Source organism: Prionailurus viverrinus, chromosome B3 (assembly GCF_022837055.1).
Source record: "Prionailurus viverrinus isolate Anna chromosome B3, UM_Priviv_1.0, whole genome shotgun sequence".
Taxonomy (NCBI): domain Eukaryota; kingdom Metazoa; phylum Chordata; class Mammalia; order Carnivora; family Felidae; genus Prionailurus; species Prionailurus viverrinus.
The window spans coordinates 100,989,227-101,001,819 of record NC_062566.1 but is presented as its reverse complement, the minus strand read 5'-3'; the positions used below and the strand labels follow the sequence as shown (position 1 = coordinate 101,001,819).

Below are 12,593 nucleotides of genomic sequence, written 5' to 3'. Positions count from 1 at the left end.
TTATAGCAAACCAAAAGAATAAAACAGCTGCAACTAGTCAAATTCCCTTTTAATAAAAATGTCTTCACCTATTTACTTTATCCTTAGACAACTCTCCTCCATTCATCCAAAGTGAATTTAAGGAAGGAGTAAATGAATAATTGACATCATTACTTATGTTTACATGGACTTTTCAATGAATTTCAAAGCTTAAAAGTAAATCAGGAGTATCTTTTCTAATATAAAATTTTCCTAATAAAAGACATTTAAGTAATACCCACAAAAATATTCTCCAGGGCTTTTTTTGAATGTCATTACCAACAGGTTAAAATTCAGTCATCAAATATAGATAGGACCTACTTCCTGTTAGACTCGCAAGTCTTTTCCACCCAATAACAGTACAAAACATATTTCTTGCACTCCAATCCTGAATCACCAATGCTCAGGAATTCAAAATAATATTAAATAAAAAAGATGCTCTTCCACATGGTAAAGCCATGAATCTCAAATCTTATTTAGACTATTTTAGGGTACTCAAAGCATCAAATATAAAAGACAATGTCCACTGCCCATTAACACTGCAGAAGTATCTAACACTTGTATGATTCTACTGCATAAAATTTACAAACATCAAATTGTAGACTAAAGTACTGTTACAGTGATTTACAGTCTGTTATAAAAGATCTTTGTGATCATTATAAAGCAACATTAAATTTTCATGACAAGCATACCATTATTATGTTTCAGGAAGAATATGATCTATAGTATAATACAACAGCCTAGCCTCACCTAGGTAGTAAAGGCCTGTAATGACTAAGCCAGGTAGGCCCTGGCTTATCAGACTTTAATTCATTTTATACCATACCCACCTTTTCCCCCTTTGTTTTATGTAGATTAAACTGCTTCTCAGTTTATCAGTACATTAAATTTTTTAAAATTACTGTTCAAGACAAATTAGAATGATTCAGCAACTAAATGTTAAGTCCAAGAGCAAGAAATGCAGCTGATTTTTTTTTCTAAAGCAACCAAAATCTCACTCAAGAAATGTACCTCCATGGCCAGAAAAAAAAAAAAAAAAAAAGAGGAATTAGTTCCTGTCAAGCAATTCAATAAAGTATATGCTATGAAACTGACCATCTGGAAAATAATTTAAATTAACGGTCAGACAACTCAGTGCCTTAATACTGTAATTTTGCTTTTATTTTTCAGTAGATAAAAAGCATTCTTCACTTAATTTTAACAGGTTCATAATTTAAATAACACATTTTAAGAAAATACTATCCCTTACAAACGTCCTTACATCTTTAAATTTCTTTACTTATTACCTGCAAACAATAGGTAACAGAGCTTGCCTCTGCTCTTCATTCTTTTTTTACTAACATTTATGCACAGCTTGAATAAAACGTTATGATTTTTTGGAAATTAATAGCTGTAATAAGAGCACTATTTACTAATTACTATTTTATAGCCATCTTTTCCAACCTTACTACAGAGCTCTTTTTACTCTCTTTGTTTAAAATTTCAGGGTTTTCTTTTGGGGGGTGGGGAGTAAAGAAAATGCATTCTAAAAGGGACACCAATTAAAAGTATTAGCAAAAATAGGCCAATCTTCTTTCAATATTTGGCAATATCCAGATCCTAACTAATGCTAATTTTTTTTAAAAAGCAAAACCAGACTGCAACAGTTCACACCCTGAAAATGTGGCCTATTTACCCTGAAAACACATAATCTATAAATAAATACAGATAAAATACAAAACTCACATTTAATATTTAGACTTTAAATCCTGAATTTTGCTAAACTGTCTCATTATCATTTTCATTTCAAAATCTAATGTTTCAGAAAAATAGCCTTCATCCTCTGATATTCTAAAAATAGACTCCTACTGTCTCTTTTACAAGAAACAATTACGCTTGGTTATGAGTCCTACCATTATTAGCCACATCATCAACACCTAAAATTCTTATTTAACCCCGTTTTTGGCAATCCATATGGTAACTAAATATATTTTAGAAAAAAAATCTTACCTATATGCTGCATTTTCTTTCAAATGCAAAATGGTTAGATTCCCCTTCTACTTAATCAGTACAGTGTCTGAACATTTTTCAGTCTGACTTGCAAATATTTGCTTTCCCTCTTAGGGCATAGCATCCGCAGGGTTATACAGCACTACTTACATTCTCTTCCACATAAAAATCAGACATTACATGAAAGGAAAAGAAAGACAGCCCATTTCAAAGCATCTGGCAAACCTCCATTGGCAACCTGCCAAGCCTCTGCTAAACCTTCCTGTCTTTCCGAGCATGCTCACTTAAAACCAACAGCACGTTACTATGGCAACTCTGTAGGCAGCCTGTAAGTATGAACCGCCATTCTGATTTCAGACTGCAAAAAACCAAATACTGCAGGGGAAGTAAAAGGAAAGAAATATCGCATGCCCTTCATCACATATAAGTATACTCATTTTATTTAACAAATTCACATCTGTATATGTAAAACAGAAACAAGCATTCCACATTTTCCAAGCAAATATTTTTCAGGCTCAAATAGGTCTTCTTTTTGGTAAACTCATTCTCTTTGTCTGCCCCTAGGTCTCTTTACCTCATAACAACCAAAAATATACTGGACAGTTAGTTTATCCCACTGCTGTATAAACAGATAACAACATTCATATAAGCAATTATGTGGTAGTCCATAAATGATTTCCTAAAATTACATATATATATACACACACACACACACACATTTATATATATGTGTGTGTGTATATATACATATACACACACACACACACACACACACATATATCCTAAATGACACGGTAATATCACACACAAAAATTAACACTTATAAAAACAATCTCTTTTCTCTGATTTATCTATCAAATTGCCAAATGAAATATTCTCTCAGGTTGGATAAGATTTTTTTAATCACCTATATCCTTCAGATACTATGAAATGTCTCAAAGAGGTGAAGTTACCAAGTTAAGACAGACCAGATCTGAGTTCAAATTCCTGTTCTCCACATTTGAGCTGTGCAACCTTGGGAAAGTTACTTAACCTTCATGACCTTCACTTTCCTCACCTTTAAAGTAAGATAATACCAGTTATACCACATGGTAACATTTTAAATGAGTTGACACATGTAATGTTACATTTCTTTCTCTATGGTTATTTACAAAGTTTGTACTTGTTGATTATTTAACCTGAAAAGTTCTTTGTAACCTCATATCTGCAAAAAAAAATTATTTCTCATTTACCCACTATGTTGGAATCCAAAGAACTCCCCATCCCCAAATCAATTTGGGCTAGAAAAGACAGAAATAAATAAAGAGCATCTAAATGAGGGAAAATATACAAAGGTAGTAATTTTACTACTACTTTACTAAACACTTTAACCAACTAAGCCACAGCGCCACCCAGTAATTTTTCTTTAGAGTATTAAAATGTTTTTACATTACAAACATAAAATTTCACCTACCACCTCTTCTTCTTCTTTTTTGGTTTCCTTTTCCTTCTCTTCATCATGTTCTTCAGCTGGACCATCTTCATCATCACTACTGGATGATTCAAGGATTTCACTTATATCCATTTTCCAATTATCAGGAACAATTCTGGTTTTTAAGAAGATGCTTGCTTTCTGAAGCCCTAAATGTAAACAGTTATTATGGACTTAGCAACACAGAATAGAAAACATTCAGAGTCAGAAGATCTAGATTCAAATTCAGCTGTCACTTATAAAATGATATCATTAACTTGAACATACCTAAGTCATAATGTTTTATTAATGTTTATTATTACTCTAGGGAATACTGTTAAAAATATTAATGGTAAAACATGAAAAGTTAAACTTAATATTAAAAGTTAAACTAAAAACTACAAATAAAATATTTTATCCAGATATTTAAAAAATAGCCATCAAATAAGAGTAGATACTAACTCTAAACAATTAAAATGGCACCAGAGAATATTCAGCCTTGGTTTAGCCACTATTTGCCATTTAGAGCCACATCATGAAATAATGGATTGATTCATTCTTATTTTACCTGGTTTAGCAGAGAGCTCAGATTCAGGTAGATTGAGAATATCTATTTCCTTGATATCCTTTCTTGCTATAGAATAACTAATTATATGGAAGAATAAAGGGGAGAGAAACCATTATTAAATAAAAATTATGACAAATAATGTTAACACATAGAAGAATATAAGCCTCAAAATCAAAATTATTTTGCCTATAAAATATTTTTAAAAGAACATGCATATCCTGGGGCGCCCAGGGGGCTCAGTCAGTTAAGTGTCCAACTTTGGCTCAGGTCATGATGTCTCAGTCCATGAGTTTGAGCCCCAGACCGGGATCTGTGCTGACAGCTCAGAGCCTGGAGCCTGCTTCAGATTCTGCATCTTCCTCCTCTCTCTGCCCCTCCCCTGCTCGCACTCTCTCTCAAAAATAAAGGTTAAGGAGTGCCTGGGTGGCTCAGTCAGTTAAGCGTCTGACTTCAGCTCAGGTCATGATCTCACAGTTTGTGAGTTCAAGCCCCGTGTCAGGCTCTGTGCTGACAGCTTGGAGCCTGGAGCCTGCTTCGGATTCTGTCTCACCCTCTCTCTGCCCCTTCCCTGCTCATGCTCTGTGTCTGTCTCTCAATAGTAAATAAATGTTAAAAAAAAAAAATTTATAATAAAAAAAATAAAAGTTAAAAAAAAAAAACCATGCACCACACATATCCTAACCCTTAATAAAAGGCAAGACATGATATAGGCAAAGCTAGTATCCTTTTTTTTAATGTTTATTTATTTATTTGGAGAAAGAAACAGCGAGAGAGAAATCCCAAGCAGGCTCCTTGCTGTCAGCACAGAGTGGGGCTTGAACTCCCCAACCATGGGATCATGACCTGAACTCAAACCAAGGGTTGGACACTTAACTGACTGAGCCACCCAGACAACCCCAAAATTAGTACCTTAATTCTAAAGATTGACATACTCAAAATACACTAATTTGAAAGCTTCACATTTGTAATATTTCAATCTACGCAACCCTCCCACACACACGGTATGGGATACTTTGTATCAGCATATTTGCCTTATTGAAGATACAATGTCTATTTTGATCTTTACTATTTCTCTTCTTAAGTTTATTTTATTTTTGAGAGACAGCATGAGCAAGAGCAGGGAAGGGGCAGAGAGGAGACAGAGGATCTGAAGCAAGCTCTGCACTGATAGCAGAGAGCTCGATGCAGGGTTCTAACTCACGAAACATGAGATCATGACCTGAGCCGAAGTCAGATGCTTAATGAACTGAGCCATTCAGGCACCCCTGATCTTTGCTATTTCTTAAATTTACTATTTAGTTTAGTTAGTTAGTTAGTTAGTTAGTTAGTTAAATAAATAAATAAATAAATAAATAAATAAATAAATAAATAAATAAATAAAAGAATATTAAAATATTTTTATCATTGTAAGATATATTAAATTTTCCACAGTACTTCTCTCTATATATACTTATACATACAAACACATGCACTTTTTTCTTTTTTACATCCTTTGTGGGAAACAAAACAAAGCTGAGGTTAAAGAAAGTTTCTAAAAATCTGACTTAATCAGGAAAAAAGTCAAAATAATTATTTTAGTAATATTCCATGAAAAGTTCAATAGTTCATAATATGAAATAGTACACATAATAAAAGTACCAAGCTTTTACAATTAAAGAGAAAACCAATACCATGCTGTATAAAAAAAACTTTTAAAATATTATTACACATTGTTTAGTTTTTACATAACTAAATTAAAATTAGTTATTTTAAATTAAAATTAGGAAAAAATAAACTACGTTAAAAAAGTCAAAGCATAATATGTAATGACAGTCCATGAAACGATCAGACTTTTCAAAATAAAGTGTGGACTATGGAAGGATCTATCACTGTGATCTCATTTTTTTTTTCTCCTACCATAATACTATTAAGTGACTCACAATTTAGAATCGATAAATGATCGAACTAAACACTGGTCTTTTTTCACTGTGATGTCATCATTACAGCTGGGAGATATTACCTGAAATATAAAATAAAGAACAGGATTGGTGCCTAATTTCCCTTGCTCAAAAAAATATACATTTTTAAAAAGAGTAGTTCTGGATCCCCCTCACTTCTCAAATGAATTATATTTTGTTAAGACAAAATGAATTATATTTTGTTAAGACAGAGTTTAATTATTAATAATTTCCATTATAAATGAATTACTTAAAAAAGAAGGTTGCCTTGTGATTTTTCTTTAGCATATTGGTTTTCTGGATATTTAATTTATTCAGTTATTAGATTATACAATAAACAGTTAATACAATATAAATATGACCACCACTTTAAAAAATTTGATTTCTTCTAAGCTACGTAATCATTTCTTGTCCAAAAAGTCAAACATATGATCTGTGATGAAAATGTGGCATAGTATAATTTTTAAAAATATTCTTGAATCAAGATCTATTTTGAAATCTGCTATTTGTTTAAAATAAATATCTATCTAAGTTCCCTTTCTTACCAGGGCATTACAATTTTTAGTAATGAAAGCAAATCAAAGAAAATCTAAGAACTTTTTAATTTCTTAACTTTTAAAAGTAACAAATGTCTGAACATTAGTAAATAGCTAATCTCTATATATTCTTTATGGCACTTAATATTTTTTAAAAATAAAGTCTACCAATGAATTGCTGAAATTTACCTGCTCATTATCACCCCTAACACTAGCCCCCCTCTGCTACAATCTAGCACCACCCACAGAACTTTATGCAATGATGGAAATGTTCTGTTATCTGCACTGCTAAGCACTTAAAATGTGGTAGTGCAACTGAGAGACTGAATTTTTAATTCTATTTAATTTTAATTAAATTACATGTAAATGTAAACAGTCACGTAGGACTCATGGCTATCATATTAAACAGTCTATATCCAGATAATTAAAAATTCTTGGCTGTTGTATCAGCTGCCTTAACATCAGATGGCAGTAAATGTTTGTGTGTTTGTTAGACGCTGGTAATTATTAGACAAATAGTAGAGTTGTGTCTGCCCTTAAGGAGCTAATGGCACAATGGAGAGGTAAACACAAAACAACACCATGGAGGATAAGTACAGAGATGAAAACACCTAGGAGGAAGACTTAACCCAATCTGGGGAAGGAAGAGGTATGGCAGCAAAGGCTTAAGATTAAGTCTTAAAGGATGAGTAGGCACAGCCCAGGGCTTAATTACCTCACCTGTGAACCACTATAATGGCCTCCAAATTGATTCCTGTCATCTCCAGTGTTTCCAACAATCCGTTCAACACACTACTGCCTCATTAACATTCCTAAACATGCAGCTCAATAATGTTACTCTTCTGCAAAATTCTATGCAGAATTATGGCCACATTCCTGGGGTGAACTTTTAAAGACTCTTCTGCCCTAGATCCAAATTATCTTCCCAGTCTTATTTCCTATTATTCCCCTATTGTTGTTTAACATTTAGCCAAAATGGATTTCCAGAGCAAATAGTTCCATGAGCAAACCCTTTGCTTTTCTGCTTTTACTGTTTTCCTCTAAGTCCTCTAGAGAAGCTCTGCTTAACTAACTTTAAATCTGTCAAGGCTCAGTTCAAAAGCACAAGCTTCATGAAGACTTTCTGGATTTCCTTCAATAAATGTAAATTTTCAGGACAAGAAGTCCTAATGTTGAACATATACTATTGTATATAAAGTTACTTGAATTATTCTCTGCATTAAAATTACAATATTAATAAAATGTGAGATTAGTGTCTTACTCATCTTTTATTTTCTACATTCCCTGGCAAATAAGTCTGGTGAGTAAATGAAGGGATTAAAAGAATCTCTTAAAAAAAAATCTCTTGGCAAATTATGACCTGAATATTCTGAATCCAAACCCATTTACTTGTTTGCCTGTACAACTGAAAGACTCAAAGGATTTTCAGACTTTTTCTAGGTAAACTTACTATATATAGCAACTGAGTAATGTACTTACATGCACACAGAAACATTAAAAATTGGCCTCGGTTCACTAAAGGATTCTAATCTAATTCGGGACACATTTTGTGCCAGCACTGTTGTTAGAGATATATGTCATATCAAAACTCAGAAAAGGGGAATAGTTATGTTAGAGTAGTTAAGGGAGACTGAAGAAAACGTAGGCCTTGAGCTGAACGTTAAGACACTTAAAAGGAGAGGAGTACAAAAAGGAGAAAATGGAGACAGGTATTACCAAGTATTATTGATTCCTCTCATGAAATAATTCTCTTGCCCATCCCTTCTTCTCATTCCTTCCCCGAGTAAGCAAAGATTAGATTTCCCTACCAACCCATCCAAGACTTACTATTTGCAAAACCTAGGTGTACCCACCCTTCCTTTCCCCAATGCTCCCTTTCCTACTCCAGTGTCTGCGCCAAGTTTTAAAAATGACTATATAAACTTTAATTGCTATGTAATCTCTTAGATGTATACAACAAGGTCCTCGAGAGCAATGTGTTACAAGGTTCATAGTTTTCTCTCTTCGAAGCAACTTAGAGGTGGAACTCCCTGCACATCCTCAGTAAATACTAATTGATTTAAGGCAAAAGGGTAAAGGTTTGGAAGAGAAGTGTTTTACACAGGGAGCAGTTAAGAGAGAACCTGAGTATGAAGCTTACATTGAAAATGGGAAACTAAGAGCTAGGATAGCCTCAGAAATCCATCTAAAGAATCCAGGATTGATCCATTAGGCAGTCTGTGAAAGTTTTTTGGGGTTTTTGAGAATGGGACTACCATGATTAAATCAGTGTTTAAAAACTACTCTATAGAAGTTGCTTCTGGAAAATTTGTCTAAATTTAGCAAAAAACCCAAGAATCAAGTTAAAGGAACTTGGAAGAAATTACTATAAATCAAGTGTAAAATGGTAACAGGAATAGGATAAAAAGAGACCACTGCACACATTTTCAAGGAAGAACTGAAAGATCCCAATAAATGACTGATTATAGAAAATTAAAGGAAATAACAAAGGAAAACAGTGAAGTATGTGAGACCTAAGTAGGATTGCTCAATGTTGCAATAAAGTCCAAATTAAATTTGGGTAATACTTTCAAAATATTTTAAATGCTTTCTAAAGATCCATGTTAAACAAAATTATAAATGGTTGATTAATTCTGCAAAGAAATCTTACTTACCAAAGCAGGATACCCATCAGTCTTCTCAGATGTTGATATCACACTTACAACTTTTCCTAACAATTCGTCATTGAGACGTCGCTTATCGTCATCTTCCTCTTCACTACTTTCTTCTTCCTTTTCATCTTCATTACTAAAAGTCAGAATAACTCTATCATGATCTTAACATAAACCACTGTTGAGACAGAGTGGTGTGAATTTAACATATACAATTCAATTTCTAATCTGGATTACTCCAGAGTAAAAGTAGCCTCTTACTGAAACTGAAGAGATGGATACTTCCCTAGTCCCAAAGTAGTCCTGAGCTGTCCATGGTGACTCTGAGTCCATGCCACTAGATGAATGAGGATTTGGACTTAGCTCTTATGCCAACCACCAGCTGGGACAGAAAAGCCTAATTATGTCACCATGAAGTACTTACTGTGCCAAATACATTTTTTTTTAAAAAGATTATCCTTCTACCTTTTATATATGCCAGATGTAACTCTATTTCCTAACAGGTTATGAAAGGATCTCATCAAAAAACATGTGAAGGTTTATTTAAATTAGCTTATCTACACAATTAAACAAGCAAACAAACCCATGGTGAGGAACAGTCTACAAAATGGGCCTGTACTCTTCAAAAATATCAATGTCAGGAAAAGACCAAAAAAAAAAAAAAAAAACAAAAAACAAAAAAACTGAAGAACTTTTCCAGATTAAAGGAGATTTAAGAACTATATAAACTAGGATGCCCAGGGGTACCTGGATGGCATAGTCAGTTGAGCGTCTGATTCTCGGTTTCAGCTTGGGTCTTAATCTCACATTTCATGAGTTCAAACCCCATGTCGGGCTCTAAGCTGACAGCACGGAGCCTGCTTGGATTTCACTCTCCCTCTCTGCCCCTCCCCTGCTTGTGCTGTCTCTGCCTCTCTCTAAATAAGTAAATAAACTTAAAAAAAAATTATAAAAAAACAAAACTAGGGCGCCCCGGTGGCTCAGTCAGTTAAGTATCTGACTTCGGCTCAGGTCAGATCTCATGGTTCCTGAGTTCAAGTCCCGCATCAAGTAAGCTGAGCCCTACTTGGGGTAAGCCCTTGCTTCTCTCTCCCTCTGCCACTCATGGTATTCTCTCTTTCTCTGCCCCTCGCTCTCTTGCACCCTCTCTGTCCAAAAAAAAAAAAAAAAAAAAAAAAAAAAAGAACCATATAAACAAAATGTAATGCATGATCTTGGGTTAGACCCTGGATTCAGTGGATGCCTATAAAGGCTATTATTGGGACAAGTGGCAAAATTTAAAATATGGACTATATATTATTAGATAATAGCATTTTCTTAATGTTGAATTTTCTGAATTTGATAATCATACTTTGGCTATATAAGAGAATTTCCTTATTCTTAAAGTATTTAAAGGTAGGTCTGATGCTTATAATATACTTTCAGAAGGTTCAACCAATTAAAATTATCATTAGGGCGCCTGGGTGGCTTAGTCAGTCGAGTGTTGGACTCTTGGATTTGGCTCAGGTCATGATCTCATGGTCCGTGGGTTTGAGCCCCAAGTCAGACTCTGCACTGACAGTGTGAAGCCTGCTTAGGATTCTCTCTCTCCCTCTCTCTCTGCCTCTCCCATACTTGCGTGTGCATGCTCTCTCTCAAAAAATAAACGTTAAAAAATAGTAATAATAAAAAATAATCATTAAGTTAAAAAATAGCTACATATCCACAGAGGGAATGATAAAGCAAATGTGCCAAAAATTTTAACAATTACTGAATCTAGATGATGAGGATATGAAAGTTTATTGCACAATTTTTAAGTTTGGAATGTTTTTGAAATAAAAAGGTTAAAAAATACATATACTCACTTAAAATAGAAAAGCACATCGTATCAATTAAGAAATTTGGCAAAGTAACTCAAGACAAAAATACCCCTTTTTGAAAAAGGAGTTATGATAATTCTCAGAGTAATGGGAATAATTAAGAACAAGGTCTGCTCAAGGTAAAATGTCTAACATGATGATACAAGATACTATGGAAAAGTTACCTGAATAATTTTAGCCATCTTAGAAGACTCATTTGTTTAATGTTGTAATAACTGTAATATTACTGTATATGAAACACTCACACAGGAAGAGATGACCTCCTTCCTCTGTTCGTCTTCTTTGCAATTACAGGAGTTCCAAAATGCTCTGGATTTGTTAAGGGAAGCTGGTCAAGTGTCTAGATAAGAAACAACAGACAAATTAAATCACATCTTGCCTTGATGTTAGAAGTTATTCAACTCAAAAAGTCCATCCATGTCACCCTACCTCACTCTCGGCAAAATGTCTCTCTCCTTTTAGGCAAAGTGAAGTGCGTCTCAGTGTTCTCTCATCACCATCATCAAACACTATAAGAAGCAAGAGATATCAGAGAATTTATGCACACTAAGTAAACATGTCACTGCAGAGAACAATATTGCTGCTATTTAGTTAAGGCTTAATATTTGTAAGAACCATTATTTGTGTTTTTTTTTCAAAAGCTTTTAAAATGTACACAGTACATTTCTCATTCTGTAGATACTGAACACAGGTTACATGGCTGCTCCCAACTGCCTAAGTGTCTCCATTCACTTAGCAACCTAATCAAAGCACCAGTGATTAAATTACCTTTAATCCTGGAAGAATGAGCAAAAAAAAAAACAAAAAAAAACCTGGTTTACAAAAAAAGAAGTATTATGGGTTTTGTTCAGAACAGTTATCAATGAAGTATCTCTAACTTCCAGAAACTGTTTGACTTCTAGGAATGCTTCTTGGATTATTGTACTACCTCTACTTATTTGCATGATAACTTCCTTTAATAGAAGTCTATTGGGTACCAAATTCTAAAGTCATAAGATTCAACATTTTTCTTTTGCTGGAGAAGGATTAAGAAATTTAGAATTAAAGGTTGAAACAAGGAAACATCAGAAAGATGAAATTTTCTTAAATTTCAAAAGTCAGTTATAATTGCACAGAAGCTTTCTCAGAAGTTTTTACTTTTACTACATTAAAAAAAAATTTTATAGGCTTAATTTTCCAGAAACATACTCTTATTTTAACATCTAACAGTTATCAAGTGTATTAAAAAGAAAATGCTCTCAGAAGACACCTGATTGCCTATCATTATGAAGAAATAAAATATAAAAAGGTGGAATCCTTACCTCAGATACTTATAATGCAAACACGTATCAATATATGTTTGTGTATTGTATGAAAATAACATATACACAGGAAGGCATATACACAGAAATAGTTATTTTAAGATGTAATCCCAACTTCCATAATTCTAGATGCTTTTTCATTCTAACAGAATAAATTAATGTTAATAAAGGGAAACTCTACATTACTTTGCTTTAATAATATTTAATCATTAACTTATTTTTTTTTTCATGCTAAGAACTTATGTAAGAGCACTCAACTTCTTCAGTATTTATCTACCTCAGTC

At 33.4% G+C, this 12,593-nt stretch overlaps 1 protein-coding gene across 3 annotated transcripts in view; it reads right to left on the bottom strand.

The window, feature by feature from the left end:
- The window catches only part of ARID4A (AT-rich interaction domain 4A), a 64,697-nt gene that overhangs the window by 39,230 nt on the left and 12,874 nt on the right, over positions 1-12,593 (bottom strand). For all 3 annotated transcript variants that reach the window (XM_047863310.1, XM_047863312.1, XM_047863311.1), the window contains exons 6-11: positions 11,438-11,517; positions 11,254-11,348; positions 9,153-9,285; positions 5,945-6,024; positions 4,026-4,102; positions 3,461-3,627 (exon numbers count right to left, since the gene is read on the bottom strand). In XM_047863310.1, coding sequence (XP_047719266.1) covers positions 3,461-3,627; positions 4,026-4,102; positions 5,945-6,024; positions 9,153-9,285; positions 11,254-11,348; positions 11,438-11,517 — 632 coding nt within the window. The remainder of the gene's footprint in view (positions 1-3,460; positions 3,628-4,025; positions 4,103-5,944; positions 6,025-9,152; positions 9,286-11,253; positions 11,349-11,437; positions 11,518-12,593) is intronic.